The sequence below is a fragment of the Acomys russatus genome, chromosome 2, assembly GCF_903995435.1.
Source record: "Acomys russatus chromosome 2, mAcoRus1.1, whole genome shotgun sequence".
Lineage (NCBI taxonomy): Eukaryota > Metazoa > Chordata > Mammalia > Rodentia > Muridae > Acomys > Acomys russatus.
Window position 1 is genome coordinate 80767653 of NC_067138.1, and position 18480 is coordinate 80786132.

At 38.1% G+C, this 18480-nt stretch overlaps 1 protein-coding gene across 2 annotated transcripts in view; it reads right to left on the minus strand.

The window, feature by feature from the left end:
* Window positions 1-5983: 5983 nt before the first annotated feature.
* Rasef (RAS and EF-hand domain containing) overlaps window positions 5984-18480 on the minus strand; it is a 53587-nt gene continuing 41090 nt past the window's right edge. For both annotated transcript variants that reach the window (XM_051163393.1, XM_051163401.1), the window contains 8 exons: window positions 17332-17566; window positions 16856-16993; window positions 16619-16763; window positions 15047-15128; window positions 13871-13985; window positions 10983-11102; window positions 9863-9939; window positions 5984-6234 (listed from right to left, as the gene is read on the minus strand). In XM_051163393.1, the coding sequence (XP_051019350.1) occupies window positions 6129-6234; window positions 9863-9939; window positions 10983-11102; window positions 13871-13985; window positions 15047-15128; window positions 16619-16763; window positions 16856-16993; window positions 17332-17566 (1018 nt within the window). In that variant the 3' untranslated portion in view covers window positions 5984-6128. The remainder of the gene's footprint in view (window positions 6235-9862; window positions 9940-10982; window positions 11103-13870; window positions 13986-15046; window positions 15129-16618; window positions 16764-16855; window positions 16994-17331; window positions 17567-18480) is intronic.

Below are 18480 nucleotides of genomic sequence, written 5' to 3' on the forward strand. Positions count from 1 at the left end.
AAGATGGGCACTTTGTCATGTTCACCTGCCTTTGTTGTGTAAACCTTGCTCTTCCTATTTTAAAGTTGATTTGATAATAAAGTTGCAGAAGCCTATGACTGGGCAGAAGAGAAGTGGACAGAGTTGGGGATCCTGGGTGTGGGGTCTGTGGGTGAACACGAAGCCAAGAAAAGGAGGAAAGAGAGGAAGCAGAAGATATAGCAGGAGAAATGAAAGCTGGTGAGAAGGAAGCTGCCATAGGGCAGTGTGGACCATGAGCACGTGGCCATGAGGGCTGGCCTGATAGGGCAGAAGCAGCACAGACAGGAATGATTAAGGCAAGTAACATGAGATGTTTATCTAGGAAATAGTAAAATATCCCAGAGGGTTGATTCTTGCTCATTTACAGTGCTTTAAAGCTTTCATAAACCCTAGAAGTCTCCATCTTTAATATTTGGGAACTAGCTGAGGTAGAGAATCTCTTCAAGAGTCTAGTATCTGATTTCCACTACAGTTTCATTCTTTACCCTCAGAAAGAAGTCAAATGTTGCTTGTAAAGTGGAGTCTCTCAGGATAAGTCACAATGTGAAAAATTACCATTTTATACAATATGGAGTATATTATGACCAACTAATATTACATCAATTTCTCAGGGCTACTTCTGAAAGGCACTGAGAAGTCCTTCCTGTTGTCACTACTAGGAGAACTATGTTGATTCCTATGAAATGATTATTGTTGCTCCAAAGTCCAGACTCTCCTTTATAGATAGGTACTTTATCTATGGGATGGCTTGCTTGGGAAGTTATGGCTTGCTCTGGAACAAAAGGAGAGCACAAGTACATGGCAATGGTGATGTAATTGTTCTAGACAGATGCTCCACAGTGACATTTGTTCCCTTCCCTGTCTATCAAACTATTGAATCAATGGACCTCCTTAATCTGGAATTTAGCCAAAGAGTCTCATTTTCTAAGAAAGAAAAGGTTGCAGCTAAGTGCCAAAAGAATGTGTCTCTAAGAGAGATTTGAGACAGTACTGACACCTTGTCAGACCACTTTTCACAGCAAACTGGAGACAAACACAGGTCTCTGGCTCAAATAATGAAAAGTATCACTCTTTGACCAGAATGCTTAATTATGCATACAACTTGTAATCCATTTAAACCTAAGCATGTCAGGACTCCAAGATGGATATATGTGAGCTGGAGGGTGGTCATTGGACCGTGTTATTCATTACTCTTTCTAATACTACCATAGTGAATAGATCTACTTTCTCAGACTTTCACTATTACTTGTCTTTTTAATTGTTTTATTGAAGACAGGAACAGGTGTCAAATAATAGCTTATTATGGCTGGGCAAATCCAAAGATGGAGTATAGAAACCCTGGCAACATTATTTACAATTTCTTTAGACTTGAATAGGTTAGGTAGACAGACATTCCTTGAGTAATTAACAGGCCTGTGTGGAATCAAGCAGGAGTCTGAGTCAAAGCAAAAAAAGACACAAAGTGAAGGCAGAGACCAGGCTTCATCCCACACTCATCTGTATCTGTGAGGAGACAATGCTTGCAAGCAAAAAGAAAAAAAAGAAAAAAATATTATAAATTAAGAGTTATAAATTAAAGAAAGATGAAATTAAGACCCATTCCATAATCCCTTGGAAAGGACTGATTTGCTTGTTTCATTACTAAATTTAAAGATGCTATGCTATAGCCTGTGTCTCATGATTTCTGGTAATTTGAACAATGACCATAGGCACTTTAGTAATGCCATTAGATATCTTTCTCCATCTAGTTTAAATAAACTATAAAGATATCCATTTTATCTCCCATTTTTTCCCAGTTTCTTTGAGATGTCAGAAAATTGAAGTGGCAGGTCTTTGGATTTAAGTGACACTCCCACTGTTTATAACATTACGCAGGAAACATTGGAGCTCAGTAAATATTAACTGATTCAATGATCAGTCAACAGACAGGCAGTAGCTAGGTCACAAAGCTAGACACCATGCTGTTTTTTAGATTTTATCTAGAGTTACATATCTGTTTATTGAAAAATTAGCAAAAATTATGTGGCAATTTTATACTTATTTATCTTGCCTTTAAAATCACATTGAAATTATCCATGAGACTTTTCCTCCAAAAGTTTATCTCTATCATGATTGTGGCCCAAAGGTAGGAAATGTGCAGAAAAATGTTTATGTGAAGATATTTAAAAATCCAAGATTTGAAGGTGACAGAGAACTCTATGAACAAAACCACAGTGGGCCACAAGTTCTGTGGAGTACAGCACAGCACTCAGGAGCAGAAAGTCTTCTAAGAAAGAGTCTCTTAGAAATGGCTGCCTGATGACACCAGCCAAGGACAATACAGGCCGTAAACTTTAAACCCCTACCCAGATCTAGCCAATGGACAGAACATTCTCCACAGTTGAGTGGAGAGTGGAGTATGATTTTCACACGTACTCTGGTGCCCCATATTTGACCATGTCCCCCAGAGTGGGAGACCTGGTGGCACCCAGAGGAAGGATAGCAGGCTACCAAGAAGAGACTTGATACCCTATGAGCATATACAGGGGGAGGAGGATCCCCTCAGTCACATTCATAGGGGAGGGGAGTAAGGGGAAAATGGGAGGGAGGGAGGAATGGGAGGATACAAGGGATGGAATAACCATTGAGATGTAACAAGAATAAATTAATTAAAAAAATCTTAAAAAAAGAAAGAAATGGCTGCCTATATTCCTGAGCAAAGACAATAAAAATATCAACAGGTATGCTAATGCAGATGGAAAAAAGCTCACAGGATCCCACCCTTAGGCAAAGATTTGTAAGTAAATAATGACTGCCAAGAATGAAAGGATTGGCCTTTCTTAGATATAAAACTGTCAGGTGGTTACCAAATACAAAGTGGTCAGCCCTGAAATCATATACAAGCAAACAAAAAGAATAAGCACGTGTACTTATGTAGTTGTCCATGTTTATATATCTATCATCTATAACAATAATAAAGGAAAAAGGCTGTTAAGTTCAGAGGAAGATGGAGGGTTGGAAGAAGTTGGTGAGAGAAGACAAGAGAGGGGTTGAATGGAAGAAAGGGAAAAGAGAAAATATCAACTATTTCCACTCCTTTCAACACTGTGCTTGAAATAGAATCTGGAGCAATAATGCAAGAGAAGGAGATTAAAGGGATACAACTAGGGAAAGAAGAACTCAAATAATCCCTATTTGCAGATTTCATAATACCACACACAGAAATCTTAAAAACTCTATCAGAAAATTCTAAAAATGATAATCAAATATATCATTGTGGAAAAATAGAGAATCAACTTAAACAAATAATAGCTTATCTATACAGCAACAATAAACATAAAAAGTAGTAGTTCATGGACACACTACCTTTCAAAATACCCTCAAACTAAACTGAAATATTCAGGAATAAACTCAATCAAGTAAATAAAGGGCCTTTATCTTAATGACTTTAAACCTCTAAAGAATAAGACAAAGATACTAGAAAATGAAAAAAATCCCGTACGCATGGGTTAATAAAATTGTTTCAAAAATGACCATTTTAGCAAAAGCTAACTAAGATTCAATGCAATCCCAATCAAAAATCCCGACCACACTCTTCAAAGAAATTTTTAAAAAATTGTCCTAAAATTCATATGGAGCCACAAAAGACCACAGATAGTCAAAACAATTATAAGCAAAAAAAAAAAAAAAAAAAGAATGCTGTAGGAACTATCATTCCAGGTGTTAAGACATATCATAGGGCCATAGTAATTAAAACAATATGATCCTGACACAAAAACAGACATGTAGACCCAGGGGAAAAAACTGAAGACCCAAGTGAGACTATACATAAGTTCAGCCCCTTGATATTTGACAAAGATAACAAAAACATAAGATGGAATCCTATTCCAATAGTCATTTTATAACCATATTATGTAGAGTACTGCCTGTGTTTCTATTAGTAATTTCTGGATTTCAGGTTTCATATTTAAGTCTTTGTTCCACTTGGAGTTAGTTTTTGTGCAATGTGAAGGAATACTTCTTTTTTTCTGCATATGGACATCTGTCTTTATCAGCATCATTTCTTTGTTGAAGGTGATATTTTTCATCCCTTCATTGCTTGATCTATCATTGGAGATCTGGCCTCAGTAATGATTCCACTTATATCTTTGTATTTCTATTTTCAAACCTTCATTTCCCCTATTCATTTCCTCTTATTTGCTTCCTCACTGTACCCTATCTTATAGTGTATGATACTACAAATTTGAGTCATTTGACACAACAGCAATGCATGCAGAAGACAATCAGTTAATGGAAGAGATACTCATTCATATGCTTCATTTCCAATGTCATCCTGAAAACTTACCAATTATTCACAGCTGCTGAATGTCTGGTTCTAAACCAGAACAAGCAAAGATGCCTAAGGTTTTAAAGTGGGAGAGATCAGTGAGTCAGGCACTATTCAAGGGTAGAATGATTCTAAAAGCTGTAAGTCCAGTATGCCCGCTACATAATTGTGTCTATTATATATGACAGGAATTTATACACAATAAATATTAATGTCATGATCACCTGAACAAGATTGGCCCAAAAACACTACCAACTGACATCACAATGTGGATGAAGAAAATCTCACAAGACCCCACTCAGAGATTTAAAACTATAGACAATAACTGTAGAGAGAGGGAGATTCAGTCTTCTCAAGGGATGAGAGCCCTGAAAGGCTACCCAATGCCTCAAAAAATGTGTATACAGACAAGCAACACTACACAGACTCAGCAGGGGTATGCATGTGTCAAAATAACAAAAATAAAAGAATCCATGAAAGTTGTCATGAGGCAGAGAGAACATGGAAGGAGTCAAAGGGAAGAGACAAGTGAAGTAGAAATGTAAATGCAGTACAAAAGTATGAAATTCTTTAAAAAACAAGGAATGGATATAGCACAACCAATAATGTTATTATATAAGTCCTGCTATTGGTCTTTCAGTGTCCTCAATGGCCTCCCTGGTGCCTTGTGCTGAGGCAACAACTCTCACCTATCTATTCATTCTTTTTTTTTTTTTTTTTTTTTTTTCCACTGCTGGAATGGCATGACCAGAAAAGACAAGTGCTGAAAAAGCACCGTGTTCTGCAGACCTTGTAGAATCTGCTGCTTCAGAATACCCACAGGAAAGCTCAGGAAACTGCCCAAGGGCCAAAATAAGGACACTTTATTGCATTTACAAGGCACAGATTCTGCTCAATTATACTTTATGGTATCATTATAAATGGTTTGAAAAGATATAAACAATATAAATGAAATACAGTTCAAACTGTTAAAAATGTAAACCATACAAATCAAAATCATATAACAGTGACTCAGTTCTCAGTTGCTTACCTATCATATACATACAGAATTTTTTACACATATATACAACAAAAGCCTACAAAAACAATACTCTGAGGAGAATCCCTGTAGAAATGTGAAAATGCGTCTTAGCCATTAACTCCAATTTTATCTTTAGAGGAAGGAAGACAGTTTGTATTTATTTAAATCATACCTATTATTAAATAATCAAATGTCACATAAGATTGTGTAAAGCAGCAAGAAGACTGTTATTAGGCTTGCATCTTCCCATTTCTACCCACCCTCCCTCTTCTGCCCTATTCCTTTCCCCTAGATATCTGACAGAAGGGGACCTCCTTCCCAACTATATGACCACAGTCTCTCAGGTCTCACCCAGATAGCATGTTTCCCCTTCCTCTGTGTGCTGCCTGGCCTCCCCACCAAGAGGACGTGATCTTTTGTCCAAATTTTTAAGTAAACACTGTCACAGGTTAACTACAAACTACAGGTTTTCTTATGAAGGAAAGTGGTTTATAAGTGGCTTCTCAATAGCTTTGATCTGAAAGTGTTATTTTGTTTTACTATGTCATATTAAAAACATTAATACATTTTCTCTTAGTGATCTACAGAGCCAGGCCTCCCAAATAGCTCACTGAGAGAGTAAAGGGATCCTGAGAGCCCTGAGAACAGTCAAGAGGAGCGCAGTTAGCCAGGCTGTGATTCTTCATAGCTCGGTGTCTTATGACGTACCACTCCATGTACCAGTGTCCCACAGTCAGTAATCTTGAAACCAGAACTTTAGGAACTGAGGACAGCTGGGATTTAGCCATTGCAACAGCTCTTCATTTGCAGTGACTTTCTAGAAGTGGACCCAACTAGACTAGTGATGGATCTGCTGTCATCGTCCTCTGTCCTTTTTTTCACTTCCCTAGGAGATTCAAGAAAAGGATTACCAGAAAAGTAAGCTACTTGTTTACTAACCTGTGGAAATTAACTATGAGAACAATAAAAAAATTACCACCGTTTGAAATGCAAAGTATTGGTCATTGTATTATTAAATAAGTGTCCCATCTATGCCTAAATTGCAGGCTGTCCATTACAAAGCTCTGAGGCAGAGATAGATATATAGATAAACAATTACCTGGTCACAAGTGTGTACATAATACACATATACAATGTCTTGTAGGAACCAAGGTGCTTCTAGGGGATGCTAGACACTAGAAGAACTTCTGTGGCATTTTAATTAAGTGTCCACCATAGTCTCAAGCATTTGAATGTTGATCCCCAGTTGGTAGTGCTATTTAGGTAGGTTTCAGAGGTGTGACCTTGATGGAGAATGTCACTCAGAGCAGGAAAACTGGGTGCCATTTCATATTTGCTCTCTGCTTCCTGTTTAAGATTTGACATGGGAGCCCTCAGTTCTGTTTCCATCTCCAGTCACAATCCATGCCTAACTGCTGCCACACATCCTAGCTGGGATGATGATGATAATGGGCTCTAAACCAGCTGGAACCAGAAGCCCCCCAAAACCCTTCCTTCTATGAGTTGCCCTTATTATGGTGTTTTATCACAGCAATAAAAAATTAACTATGACAACCTCTTAACAGAATTGAGGTTTCCCTTCTCTCAGCTGCCACTAGTTTACTGTGGCTATTCTTCTCAATGGAGGATGAACTCCCTGACAGGTTATCCAATTCCAAGTGGTCAATCCTAAGTATATGTACAGATAAGTAGCCCTGAAAAGGCTCAGTACAGGTGCGTGTGTGTGAGTGTGCACACGCACGTGTTTGTGTGTGTTTGTACACACATGTGTACATGTAAAATACAACAAAAGAAGTCATGGATTTGCCGAGGAGTCAGGAGGACATGAGAGGCGTTGAAGCAGGGATAAGGAATGGTAGAAATAAGGTAAGTACAATATTCCTTTATTATAGCAAGAAATCATGCTTCCATCATTGGCAGACTGTCTTAGTTAAGGTTTCTATTATTGTTACAAGACACAATGACCAAGAGTAACTTGGGTAGGAAAGAATTTATTTAAAATTCCACACCACCATAGTCCACCATCCACAGAAATAAGGAGAGGAACAGGCAGACAAGAACTGAAGCAGTAACTATGGGAAAACACTGCTTACTGGCTTGCTCTCATGGTTTTCTCAGTCTGCTTACTTATCCACCCCAGGACCACTTGCTCAGGAGTGGGACCATGCACAGTGGGCTGTGCCCTCACACTTCCATCAGTAACTAAGGATATGTTCCTCAAGCTTGCTTACCTGGCAGTCTATGGAGGTATTTTCTTTAACTCTACTGTGTGTCAAGTTGACAAAAAAAAAAGAAAGAAACTAATGAGGAAAACTGACCCATTGTCAACTTAAAACACACTGGTTAAATCAAAATCTTTGCTTTCTTGTTTATCCTCAAGATCTCCATATTACTAACACAATATGAAACATTGCAACTTTTAAAATTCCAGTCTTTAAATGTTAAAGTTTAGCCTCTAACATATATCTCAACATTCAAAGTTTCTCAGAAATATCTGGTCTTTCTACAATTCCAAAGTCTCTTAAGTGTGGAATCCTGTGCTATGGAGGGCAGATGCACAATGTGGCTCATAGACTGAGGGAAGATACCTGCTGAAGCTGCTTCTGCCTTTGGTGGTCACCTCAGGGTGCTGGCATCTTCAGAACACTGCAGTAACTGGGCTGCATTTTAACCAACAGACACTCCTGGGCTTACTTCAGGGACTCTGACGCTGCCACATGGTACTAAGCCTCAACTCCAGGACCCCTTCATTTTTGGAGTTTCTACCGCAACTGAGGCTGTATATTCACAAATAGCCTCACTTGGCCTCTCATGATATCAAGTCTCAGTTGTTCTCCATGAACCTTTCATGCCTTAATAACCTTTACTACCTGAGTGGTTACCAAATTTGGCTGCCAGCGTGAGATACAGCCTCCCCTGCCTATGAACCAGAGCTTCTATATGCTGACCCTGAGGAATTACTCAGAGATTTCACCTTAACATTAGTCTTTTATTAGTCACCACTAGTAAATCAGCTCCAGCTGGCCAGTGTTAACAGTGCCAGAAAGGCAAAGGTTTTATTTTAGTGCTTCTGTTCTCTTCTTTATTACAGCCAAGGCTGAATAGGATTACATATTTTCCCTTCAAAATATCACATAAACAGTAGTTATAGTGTCTTGGAAGAACTCTCAAACTTCCCTCTATAATTTCTCAAGCCAAGTGGCTATCATCTGCATTACTCTCTACCTTTTCTTCTCAGCTCCCACAGAAAAAGCCATTACGTTTTAAAGATCAAAGGGTTTTCTATTCCTTCACAATTCTCCACAAAATAATATGGTCAGGTCTTTCCCAGCAACAGTCTTTGATACATATTTCCATCTTAGTTAGGGTTTCTATCACTGTGATAAAACACAATGACCAAAAGGAATGGGGCTAGAAAATAATGTAGTTTACTTTACAGTTCTGCACCGCAGTCCAACATGAGTCAGGACATTGACTTGGAAGTAGATACTGAAGCAGATGCAATGGAGGAGTATTGCTCATTGGTTTTCTCCTCATAGTTTGCTCGGCCTGCTTTCTTATATAACCCAGGACCAAATATGCAGAAGTGATAGCACACAGTCATTAATAGTGAAAATGCAGCCCAGGTTTGCCCACAGATCAATCTGGTGATTGTCTCAATTAAGGTACCCTCTTCTCAAATGACAATACATTGCATCAAGTTGACAAAAAACTAACAAGGACACACACCAAACAAGAACTATAAATCAGGAAGCTAATACTGTCATGTCTAGAAATACTTGAAGAATTGACATAAATATGTTTATACAAGTCTTCTAATATGAATTTTATTCTAATCTACATGCCAAAACACTATATAGTCTCCATACCACTGCCTTCTTATGATAATTACCTAGTGAGAAATTCAGACAGTGATTCCACCAAGTATTGTGATATGCAATTTGTGGTTTTGATTTTCTGTACACTATGAGATCAGCAAAGTATAACAGCCTATTGAGCTTACATTTTAGTTTTAGGAGATGACTCTATATATCTATTGTTACCTTTCTTTTTAAAAAATATTTATTTATCTGTTGATTGATTAATTGAATGCTCTGTCTATATATGCACCTGAAAGGTATTAGAAGGCATCAGACTCCATTACAGATGGTTGTGAGCCACCATATGCTTGCTGGAAATTGAACTCAGGATCTCTGGAAGAGCAGCCAGTGCTCCTAACCAATGAGCCATCTCTCCAGCTCCAATTATTACCTTTCTTAGTGATGTTTTACAAAAAGTTCAAAATACTGGAGCTACATCTCTTTTGTTTGGTAGAAAATATATTTAGTCAATGTTTATAATGCACAAGCAGAAGTAATAGATTTTATAATAGACACATGTACTGTTTTTCTTACCAAGACTGACAGAACTATGTTCTGCAACAGATCTGTTAACTGAAAGCTATAATGAATGTAATATATTCATTAGATAAGTGAAAATTTGATTTGATTTACTGAACACAAAGCAAACTTTACCGGGCAAGGTGGAGAACAGCTTCCACCACATTGGAACCGTCTTTGGCACTTGTTTCACAGAATAATGCCCCATAGGTCTGTAGGAAAGAAGCATACATGATTCAGTAAAGGCTTTGATTAGATTTTATGAAATGTATGTTATTAAATTAAAAAACATTTATTTGAGCTAGGTGTGGTGGCACACACCTTTAATCCCATCAGAGTACAGGGCTCCACTGTTGGAGATGAAATGTTCCAGTCTGTAGATGACTCCCAGTGGCTGTCCGGGCACACTTGCTTATATTGCTCCTCTGCTTCTAACCTTTAAATGACTCTCTTCAGTTTTTTTTTTTTTTAACCTGTGTTGTGAAGTGTTTCCCAGATAGTATTGATTTTTGGTGTTTAGTTTTGATGTTTGTCACATTTAGCTTTCAGGTCCTATTATCTAATACGCAATTCTTTACCTTCTCATGATTATTTGCCCCATGAGCTCTTTGTTTTGATGATGACAGAAGTGAATATCATCATGAAATCACATTTTCACCAGACCACCTTGTTTGATTCTGTTGCATGGCTTCCTAGTATGACTTAGAAGAGTCAAGAGCACAAATCATCTTCAGCAATGATCACAATGACAAGATAACAATGCACACATTAGTATTCAGAGTAGGAGTGTACTTCATTCGCTGCACAAATGCATATTTGCAATTTCAGATAATTCCTACTAAGCACAAATTCTTAGAGAAAAAAAAAAAACCAATTCTTTGAATTCCTTTCCATCAGCCAAGATACTGCTATACTTCTATCATTTGAATGACAACTCTTTGGGGACAATCAGATCTTTTAAAAATAACTTTACAGGATTCCTTATCTAGGCAAAGATTCTCACAGTCGGGAGCATCTATCAAGAAAAGTGGGGAACACTTTGCCTGATCTTCACCAATGCCAAATACTAGGAAAACACTGATGGGGTCATCTGACCTTCACATGAATGCCGCCTTAAGGTTAAGCAGACTTAGGGAAATTGATTTGTAGGAAGGTCAAATGCGCTATCAGTTAGAGTATAGGTTTGTCAAAGGCTTAAGCCTTTGGCCTCTGATTCTGAGAATATTGCCTCCTTTTGGACAACCCCCATGCTTACCATGGCCAGTTTTTCTCCAATATATGCTGATATACATGTTTGTTTCTCTGCAGTAGCAACGTCACGGAGATCAGCCTTGTTTCCTACCAACATGATAGGAACAGTTCGGTGGGTTCCATCCTACCAGGAAGGAAAAAAATGGACATACATCAAACATTGAACCAATTATGGTTCTGTGACAATGGTACAAGCTGCTGCCATTTTCCAGTTGTCTCAATGTGCCCAATTTAGTATTCTTAATAATTTACAGTTGCAGAACAATGCTCATAGCTATTATCATTGTCTATGTCTTAGTGCTAATCAAAATTAAGATCATAATTTTTAAAACTCAACATGCCTTGAACAAAATCACCCTTCTTCCTCATTTAGAAGTGAGAAGTCTAAAATTCAGAGAGATGAAGTAAGAACTGTGAAGCTGAATGTTTGTGCCCAAAGTGACTATACTGCCCCACTTAGGCAATGTTCCATTCTTAGATAATAGAAAAGGTAAAGATCATGAGACTAGCCAACTGCTACAAAGTGTATTATAATCACTATATAACTCAGTGTCATGACCGCAGAATTCCTTTCAGGTGGAATGTCTACAGAATGATGGATGACAGTGGCTTCTTAAAGCAATGGTCAATAAAGCAAAATAGTCAAGTCTCAAATATTAATCTTCTTAAGTCATAAATTTAAAAAACACCCAATCAGTATATGCAGATGTCCACATGATATCAGAACCCTTAGTGGAGAGCCAGAGGCCCATGTCTGGAGGTGATGGTCTCATAGGGCATATTTCACCTTGTCATGCCATAATGTAAATAAAACATGAGGTGCATATAACATAACAGAAACACAAGTTTCTATTTACTAGCTAGGATAAAAAGCAGTCTCCCCACAAGCACATGAGAATTAAATTGAAGTACTTAAATAGCATGCTCAATTAGGTTGGTATTTTCCTCATAGAAGATCAAGGCCTGAGTCCAAACATGACACTTTATTTGACTTTATGAGTTTGACTTAGGCATATAGTTGTACTTAATGCAAAGGGGAACAAGGAACTCATGATCCTCCTGCATACTTGTTCTTCCATACATTCAGATGCTCAGGAACTATGTTCTTTCATGATGACAAAGAAATAATTAATCACAGTAGCCAAGGAGCTGATTGTCTGAATGAGTTCCTAAGGTCTTATAAACAGAATGTAGCACTCCTTCAAGTACTGACTTAAACACTGCTTTCAACGTGAGGGCCCCTTGGTCCTGCTGCCTCATCACAGGCAGCACCCTCTTTACTCTTCTGTAATATCTGTCACTTCCTGTCAGGCCATTTCTTTGCTATTCTTTCCTTCAGCCTTCTGTCTTCTCCATGTCTTCCATTAGGAATGGCTCCATTCTTTATACGTAATTAATAGGAGCCCTTGTATGTTCAATGCCTCACCTTAGAAAGAGCCATGGCAAGTCTTCTTCTGGCCATTCTTTCTCTGCAGTGAAATCCAAATGCAACATGATCTCTACTTTCTCTCTCATAAGAACTCTAAGAATTCATCTTCTTTTCTCCCTTTTCTGACTCTATATGAGGAAGTAACATGGATGGCTGAAAAGTTCTTTTGTAATATGCACATAGAGCGCCTCACTTAATGTTAAGGATGTTTTCCTTACTGGCTGACCCTGCTTTTTGAATTGCAATTTTCTTCAGCATCTATGAAGGCTAAAAATGGAGAATAAGTCCAAAATATTAATGATAAGATGTTTGGCACAGGAGGCAGTGTTCTAGTCCACTGAGTTTTACTCAGTAGTAGAGACTATCTTATAGGGCCAAGCACTCCCTAGGCTTCCTTTAATTTCATCAAGGCAACTACTGTTCATTAGTACCAAAGAAATGGACAATGTTGGGTGAAGAGGTTATGAGCTCCATTCCATCTCTACATACACAAGCTTATACCGTCTATGTCTCAGGGTTCTCAAGATATGTAAAATCTGTCTTACTTTTTCAGATATGAGAGAAATAAATGTAAAGCATTACAGAAATGTGAATAACTTTAATTGAATTTATAATGACTTTAAGCTATAGTGCTTTTGTAAAACAAAGAACACATTTTTGTTTCATCGTCAAAAAACTATTCCAACCACACAGCATCTTTCCTATTAATTCTATAGTCAGGAAGAGAACATTAATGCACAGGCACACTTGATCTGACAGTACTTGTCTTCAGTCATGACTGTAAGTTAATATCTTTAAAATACAGATGATATACTTACTTGGGAAGTTGTATTTACCACTAGCTTATATTTTCAACCCTGTTGTTTTTATGCTTGTTAGTAAGAACTGGCAGTATGCTTCCGACTTTTAAAAAATTCTGACAGTGAAACCAAAGGATACAGAAGGTCCTTAAATGAACACATAGCCATCTTGACACAGATGTTACCCACCCCACATGTTAAAAATGCCAGTTCATATTTCCAAGGCATCTTGTGATGTCTGAAGATCACACATCATAACCAGAATAAGCATCACTTTCGCTCTTAGCCCATGCTAACATCACAGTCATGTCCCAGCCGTTTCTAAATTTCCTAACACATTGTACATCCAATCCCACTACTTTCATGTTTCTAAAATTTGCTTTTTTAGCTACTTGTGTTTCCAGTCATTACATAGGGTTTCTATATCTTATTTAGCAAAGAGCTCAGATGTTGCTTCCAGAAGCTACTTGCAGAAGTATCTTCAACTTTAGAAAAAAACCCTGGGAAGAGATAAGATTGCAAATGCCACTGGATACTGTCAGTCTTCCTGAAAGCAGGGATCAATAGCTTCTAATCATATTCACTCCAGCAGAAAGCAATGGCATTTCCTAACAATCCATGACTGCCTCGCATAATTTTCTATTTCTTCATTATAATCCTTACCTCAACCATATCCACCCATTCTCGGACATTAAGAAAGCTTTTCTCACAAGTGACATCATACAGCAGTAAGACACCATCTGCTTTTCTGAAGTAAGACTTGGCGATACTTCTGAATCTGGAAAAGACAAAACAAAATTTCATCACCATCCTTTCACCTAGCTATTGCTCTGCACTTTATCTCTACTATGCCGTTTAGTTTTACTGTCTATAACCAATTCCAACAAAGAAAAGCCATATTAGCAAGTATTACCGATAAACTTTCTTAAGACCACTGAGGAAACCCATCCTTTTCTTCACCAGACAATATCAAGAATGTCTCCTAACGCCAAACTGTAGCTACAGCAATGGTAAGAGCATAATGACAACAAAATTCTACCCCAAAGACAGCTATGGGACAGGTGTAAAACCAAGGAAGCCTGTCCCAGAAGGGAGCCAGAAAGTGACTGAAGAAGACATCTGATACAGAACTATGTCCTTCACATGTCCAGAACACAAGTGATCAAACTTCCAGTATGCTGGAAAATTGTATTCTGAAAGGGCAGGAGTGGGCTTTGTTTTGTTTTTTACATGAAAGGAGATACTTTATTAAGGGCCAGATACAGAGGCACCTGGATATACGCTGTATCTTGCTTATAGCCATATCCAAGAGGCCAAAGAAGGAAAAAGCAGTGAGGTGAAATTTGCAGTGACTAATAGCAGTAATTATGTTCATCACTGAATCCTAGAGCAACAAATAGACCATGGTACAGAGGGAGGCACCTCAAACTCACTGCACAGTTGAGTAAATTTTGACTGTAAGATATGGAATCACCAGAAGTATGTCTGCCACTTATCTGGTGTTATTTCCATTCAGTCAAGGATAGTTGACAGGGTATCTTCAACCATCTTTTACTGCTTCCAAATTAAATGCCCCTAGAAGTGACACTGTGTTCAAAAATGATGTATATTCTCCACAGAAAATATGATGTCCCAATCAATAATCAGGTTAATGGAAGCTCAAGGAAACTTCTCATACAAATGAGACGTACATATGGAAGTTGTTGAAAAATGAACTTTATTGATACTACATATACCTTACAATTATAAGTGCAATATCTTAAAGCACGGTAATATATTGTGAATAAAAATAGCATGACTTTATAGTCTCTCATTCAAAACACTACAAAAAGCACTTGCCTCTCTTGTCCAGCTGTATCCCAGAGTTGCAGAATTGTTTGTTCTCCATCTACAATCAGAGTTTTCATTTGGAAATCAACTCCTGAAACAGAAATACCACAGGTGATTCTGTAAGTTGCAACTTAAATAACAGAAAAGCTAAAGACAAAAGCAAAAGTAGAAAGAAACACACTTGTCTTTCAAAGACTGAGCTTCAAATAAATTAGGTCACACATGTATATATGGGTAAACCAACAGATAAGTGCAGGCTCTTCTGACAGGACATGGGAATTAACACAGAGACTGACAATTGGACAAGGTACAGAGAGTGAGGGACTTTGCAGCACTCAGTTCTTAAAGAGGTCAAGGCTCAGTGATCTGTGGAAGAGGAAGCTAAATGACTCAAAGAGACAGATTGGATGGATGACTCCAACCAAACACTCTCTTCCAGAGACAAGAGGACTGATGAACGTATGAATAAACAGAGACTATATTTGGATGCATGGGACCTGCAGAGTTTCAAGCCAGATGGGGGTACCCAGAACTAAGACAAGAATTGGACATGGGCTCCTACCCCTAACAATGAAGTTATTCACAACTGGTAACTATTGAAGAAGGGAAAATCAGTTATGCACAATGGAGTGTTACCAGGTATATGAACAACACTCCAAGGCAGGCTTCCTGCCCAGGAGCAGTTACTCAACATAACGGAACTCCATGGTGTGAGGCGGGTGTTGTTTTGGTTTGGTTTGGGTTTTTTATCTTAATTGTTTTTTTGTTTGGTTTGGTTTTTATTTTTGTTTTTATGTGGATTTTGTTTTTAAAAGAATGAGAATGAACATGAAATTGGTGGGAGGAATATGAGATTATCTGGGAGGAGTTGAGCAAAAACATGACCAACAGATATTGTGTACAAAATTTACTTTTAAGATGCTGTTTTTAAAAAGACTCAGAAAGAAAAGAGTGAAGAAAAAAGAAAAAAAAAGAAATGGAAAAAATAAAGAAGAGAAAATTAATGCTACTTAAACTCATTTTCTTGTAAACATGTGGAAAGGAACACAAACACAGATTTAAATTGGACTTTAATCTCAAATTTGCCATGGCCTTTGGAAATTTTTTAAAATAAAATGAAAGACATTTCTGATAAACTTCTCCCTAGCCACCTGTGGAAATATTCACATCTTTCTGTGCCTCATTTTAAAAATTCATTTTGGTCAACGTATTTCCCCTGAGTGAAAGTTCCCTGAAAGTTGAGAGTAGTCAGCTTTCTCCATTGTGTACCCTCAGCCTTACAATACGAGGCTTGAGAAATATAGGCTGAATTAAAGAATGGACTATGTCTAAGCAGGAATTGTTTGATTGAACTGTGTATAGAGATTTCCCATGTTTGTCAGTTTTTTCTTTATTAGATTTAAGTCAAAGTAAAGGATTAGTCTACATACAGGGGCACACATACAGGCACATACAGTCTCTATATGCATGAATTCATACACAAATATTTAATTCTATGAATCTATGTGCATACTCCTGAAAGAAAAGAAATCAACCTAGAGATGGTAATTCCTCTGTAAGCAAGGGAAATAAAAGCAATACCTAGGGTTGCACTTGTGTTCCCCTGAAATTCATTCTTGCAGAGTCTCATGAGGAAGCTGGACTTTCCCACTGCAGCATCCCCGGCAAGCACAATCTTGTAAGCCTTCTGAGATGTGGGTTTGGAGTTGTTATCCACCATGTCCATCTAGAGGGAAATAGCCACGTGAGTGATGACAGGGCTCATTTTTTTCCTCTTAGTAATAGGCCATGAAGAGAAGAGTGTCGTAAGCTACCTACTTGAGGTGAAAGAGCTGAGATGGGCTTTCTGGAGGAACTAACAGTGCTGCTCTCACCAACAGATCCTCGTGGTTTCCAGTGTAAGACAGAAGCCACACTTTCAGAATCAAATTCTTCTTCATCCCTTATATCAGGAACCTATCAAAAAAAAAAAAAAAACAAAAAAACAAAAAACAAAAAAACAACAACAACAATTAAAAACCAAATCTCTAACATATTTACATACAGACCAAAGAAAAACAAAACTATCTGCTAAGTCTACTCCCAGTTTGATTAATAAACAAACCTCCTTTTCAAAACAAAGCTTTGATAATTCTTCCTTAGTGTCATAGGGGAAAACATCCATTCTAGTGAATAAACTTCCTATTTATGACCTTAACACCACAGATTATGTGTTGTTTTCACAGATTTCTATAAACCAGGGTGGAAGATTTTACTCAAAGGAAGGCATCAAAGCATCCTGGCTTCTGGCTTACATCTGTGTCCGATGCGTCTCCCCGAAGGCTCTCCTGTGTTCCATGCAAACTCTGAAATCCTCCCTGGTGCTTGTAGTCCACCTCAGAGTCGCATTCATTGGAGTCCCTCAGAGTAGACAAGCCACTGTCAAAGCAGCTCTCAGGCAGGCTGTCAACTTCATAACTCATCTTCTGCAGAGGATCACAGAGAGCCAAAGAATCACAATCCTCATCAGCATATGAAGAATGGAATGGCCTTGTGATAAAAGAGGAAACAACTTTACCAAGGAGTTCACAATGAGCAACAGCACAAAGAGACAGGTTGACAACATTGTCACTTGCCAGTAGACATGGAATGCTCCCTTCGCATGGGCAGAAGAAGTACGCAAAGTGCAGTCAATTTATTCTGTGTAGTAATTTATCATGACAAACGCCCTCAAATGAGAAACTTCACACATGTTACTCTTTTACATCGGGTAGTCTACTTCCTGATACAAATAATGACTATTCTAGATAAAAATACAATCTTCCACTACTTTAATAAAATATCCCTAAACCACAGAGCTTTTTTACTATAACACAATTAGACCACATTCTGTATTGTTTGTCTATTTCTAGATTTAACTCTTTTCTATTTTGTGTCATGTGTGAGGAGGGGAAATTAGGCAAAGTCTACGCTCATCCAATGTCACAGTTACAAAATAAACTTCAATTTCACCAAAGTTGCTCCTGGAAAAACCAATGAGTTTCTTGTGCTTACTTACAGAGCATGGGTCAGGGGATACTGACAGAAGCATGAGTGAGCCCAAAGTAGCTGCACTGGAAAGTCTTACACGTGTGGATGATGGCCTCCCTATAGATGCACAAATGGAGCCCTCTCTTAGTCCTTCTTAATTGATATGTACTCTAGCCAGTGCCCAAGCCTGCAAGGCCATGTACAGTTAGGTTAAAATGACACAGAGCTGGTAGAGGGGCAGTGATTGAATACTTGGGTCAAGATCCCATGACCCTTTGCAACCCCCCTATGAGGGAAAATCAGCAGTCAATACCCCATGCCTAAAGACTTTTTGCAAGCAAGAAGAGCTATAAATTAGCACAGAAAAGAAAAACACCCTGTTAAGTTCATATATCAAACTAACCTCCAGGCAGGAAGACCTGCACAGGTCATGT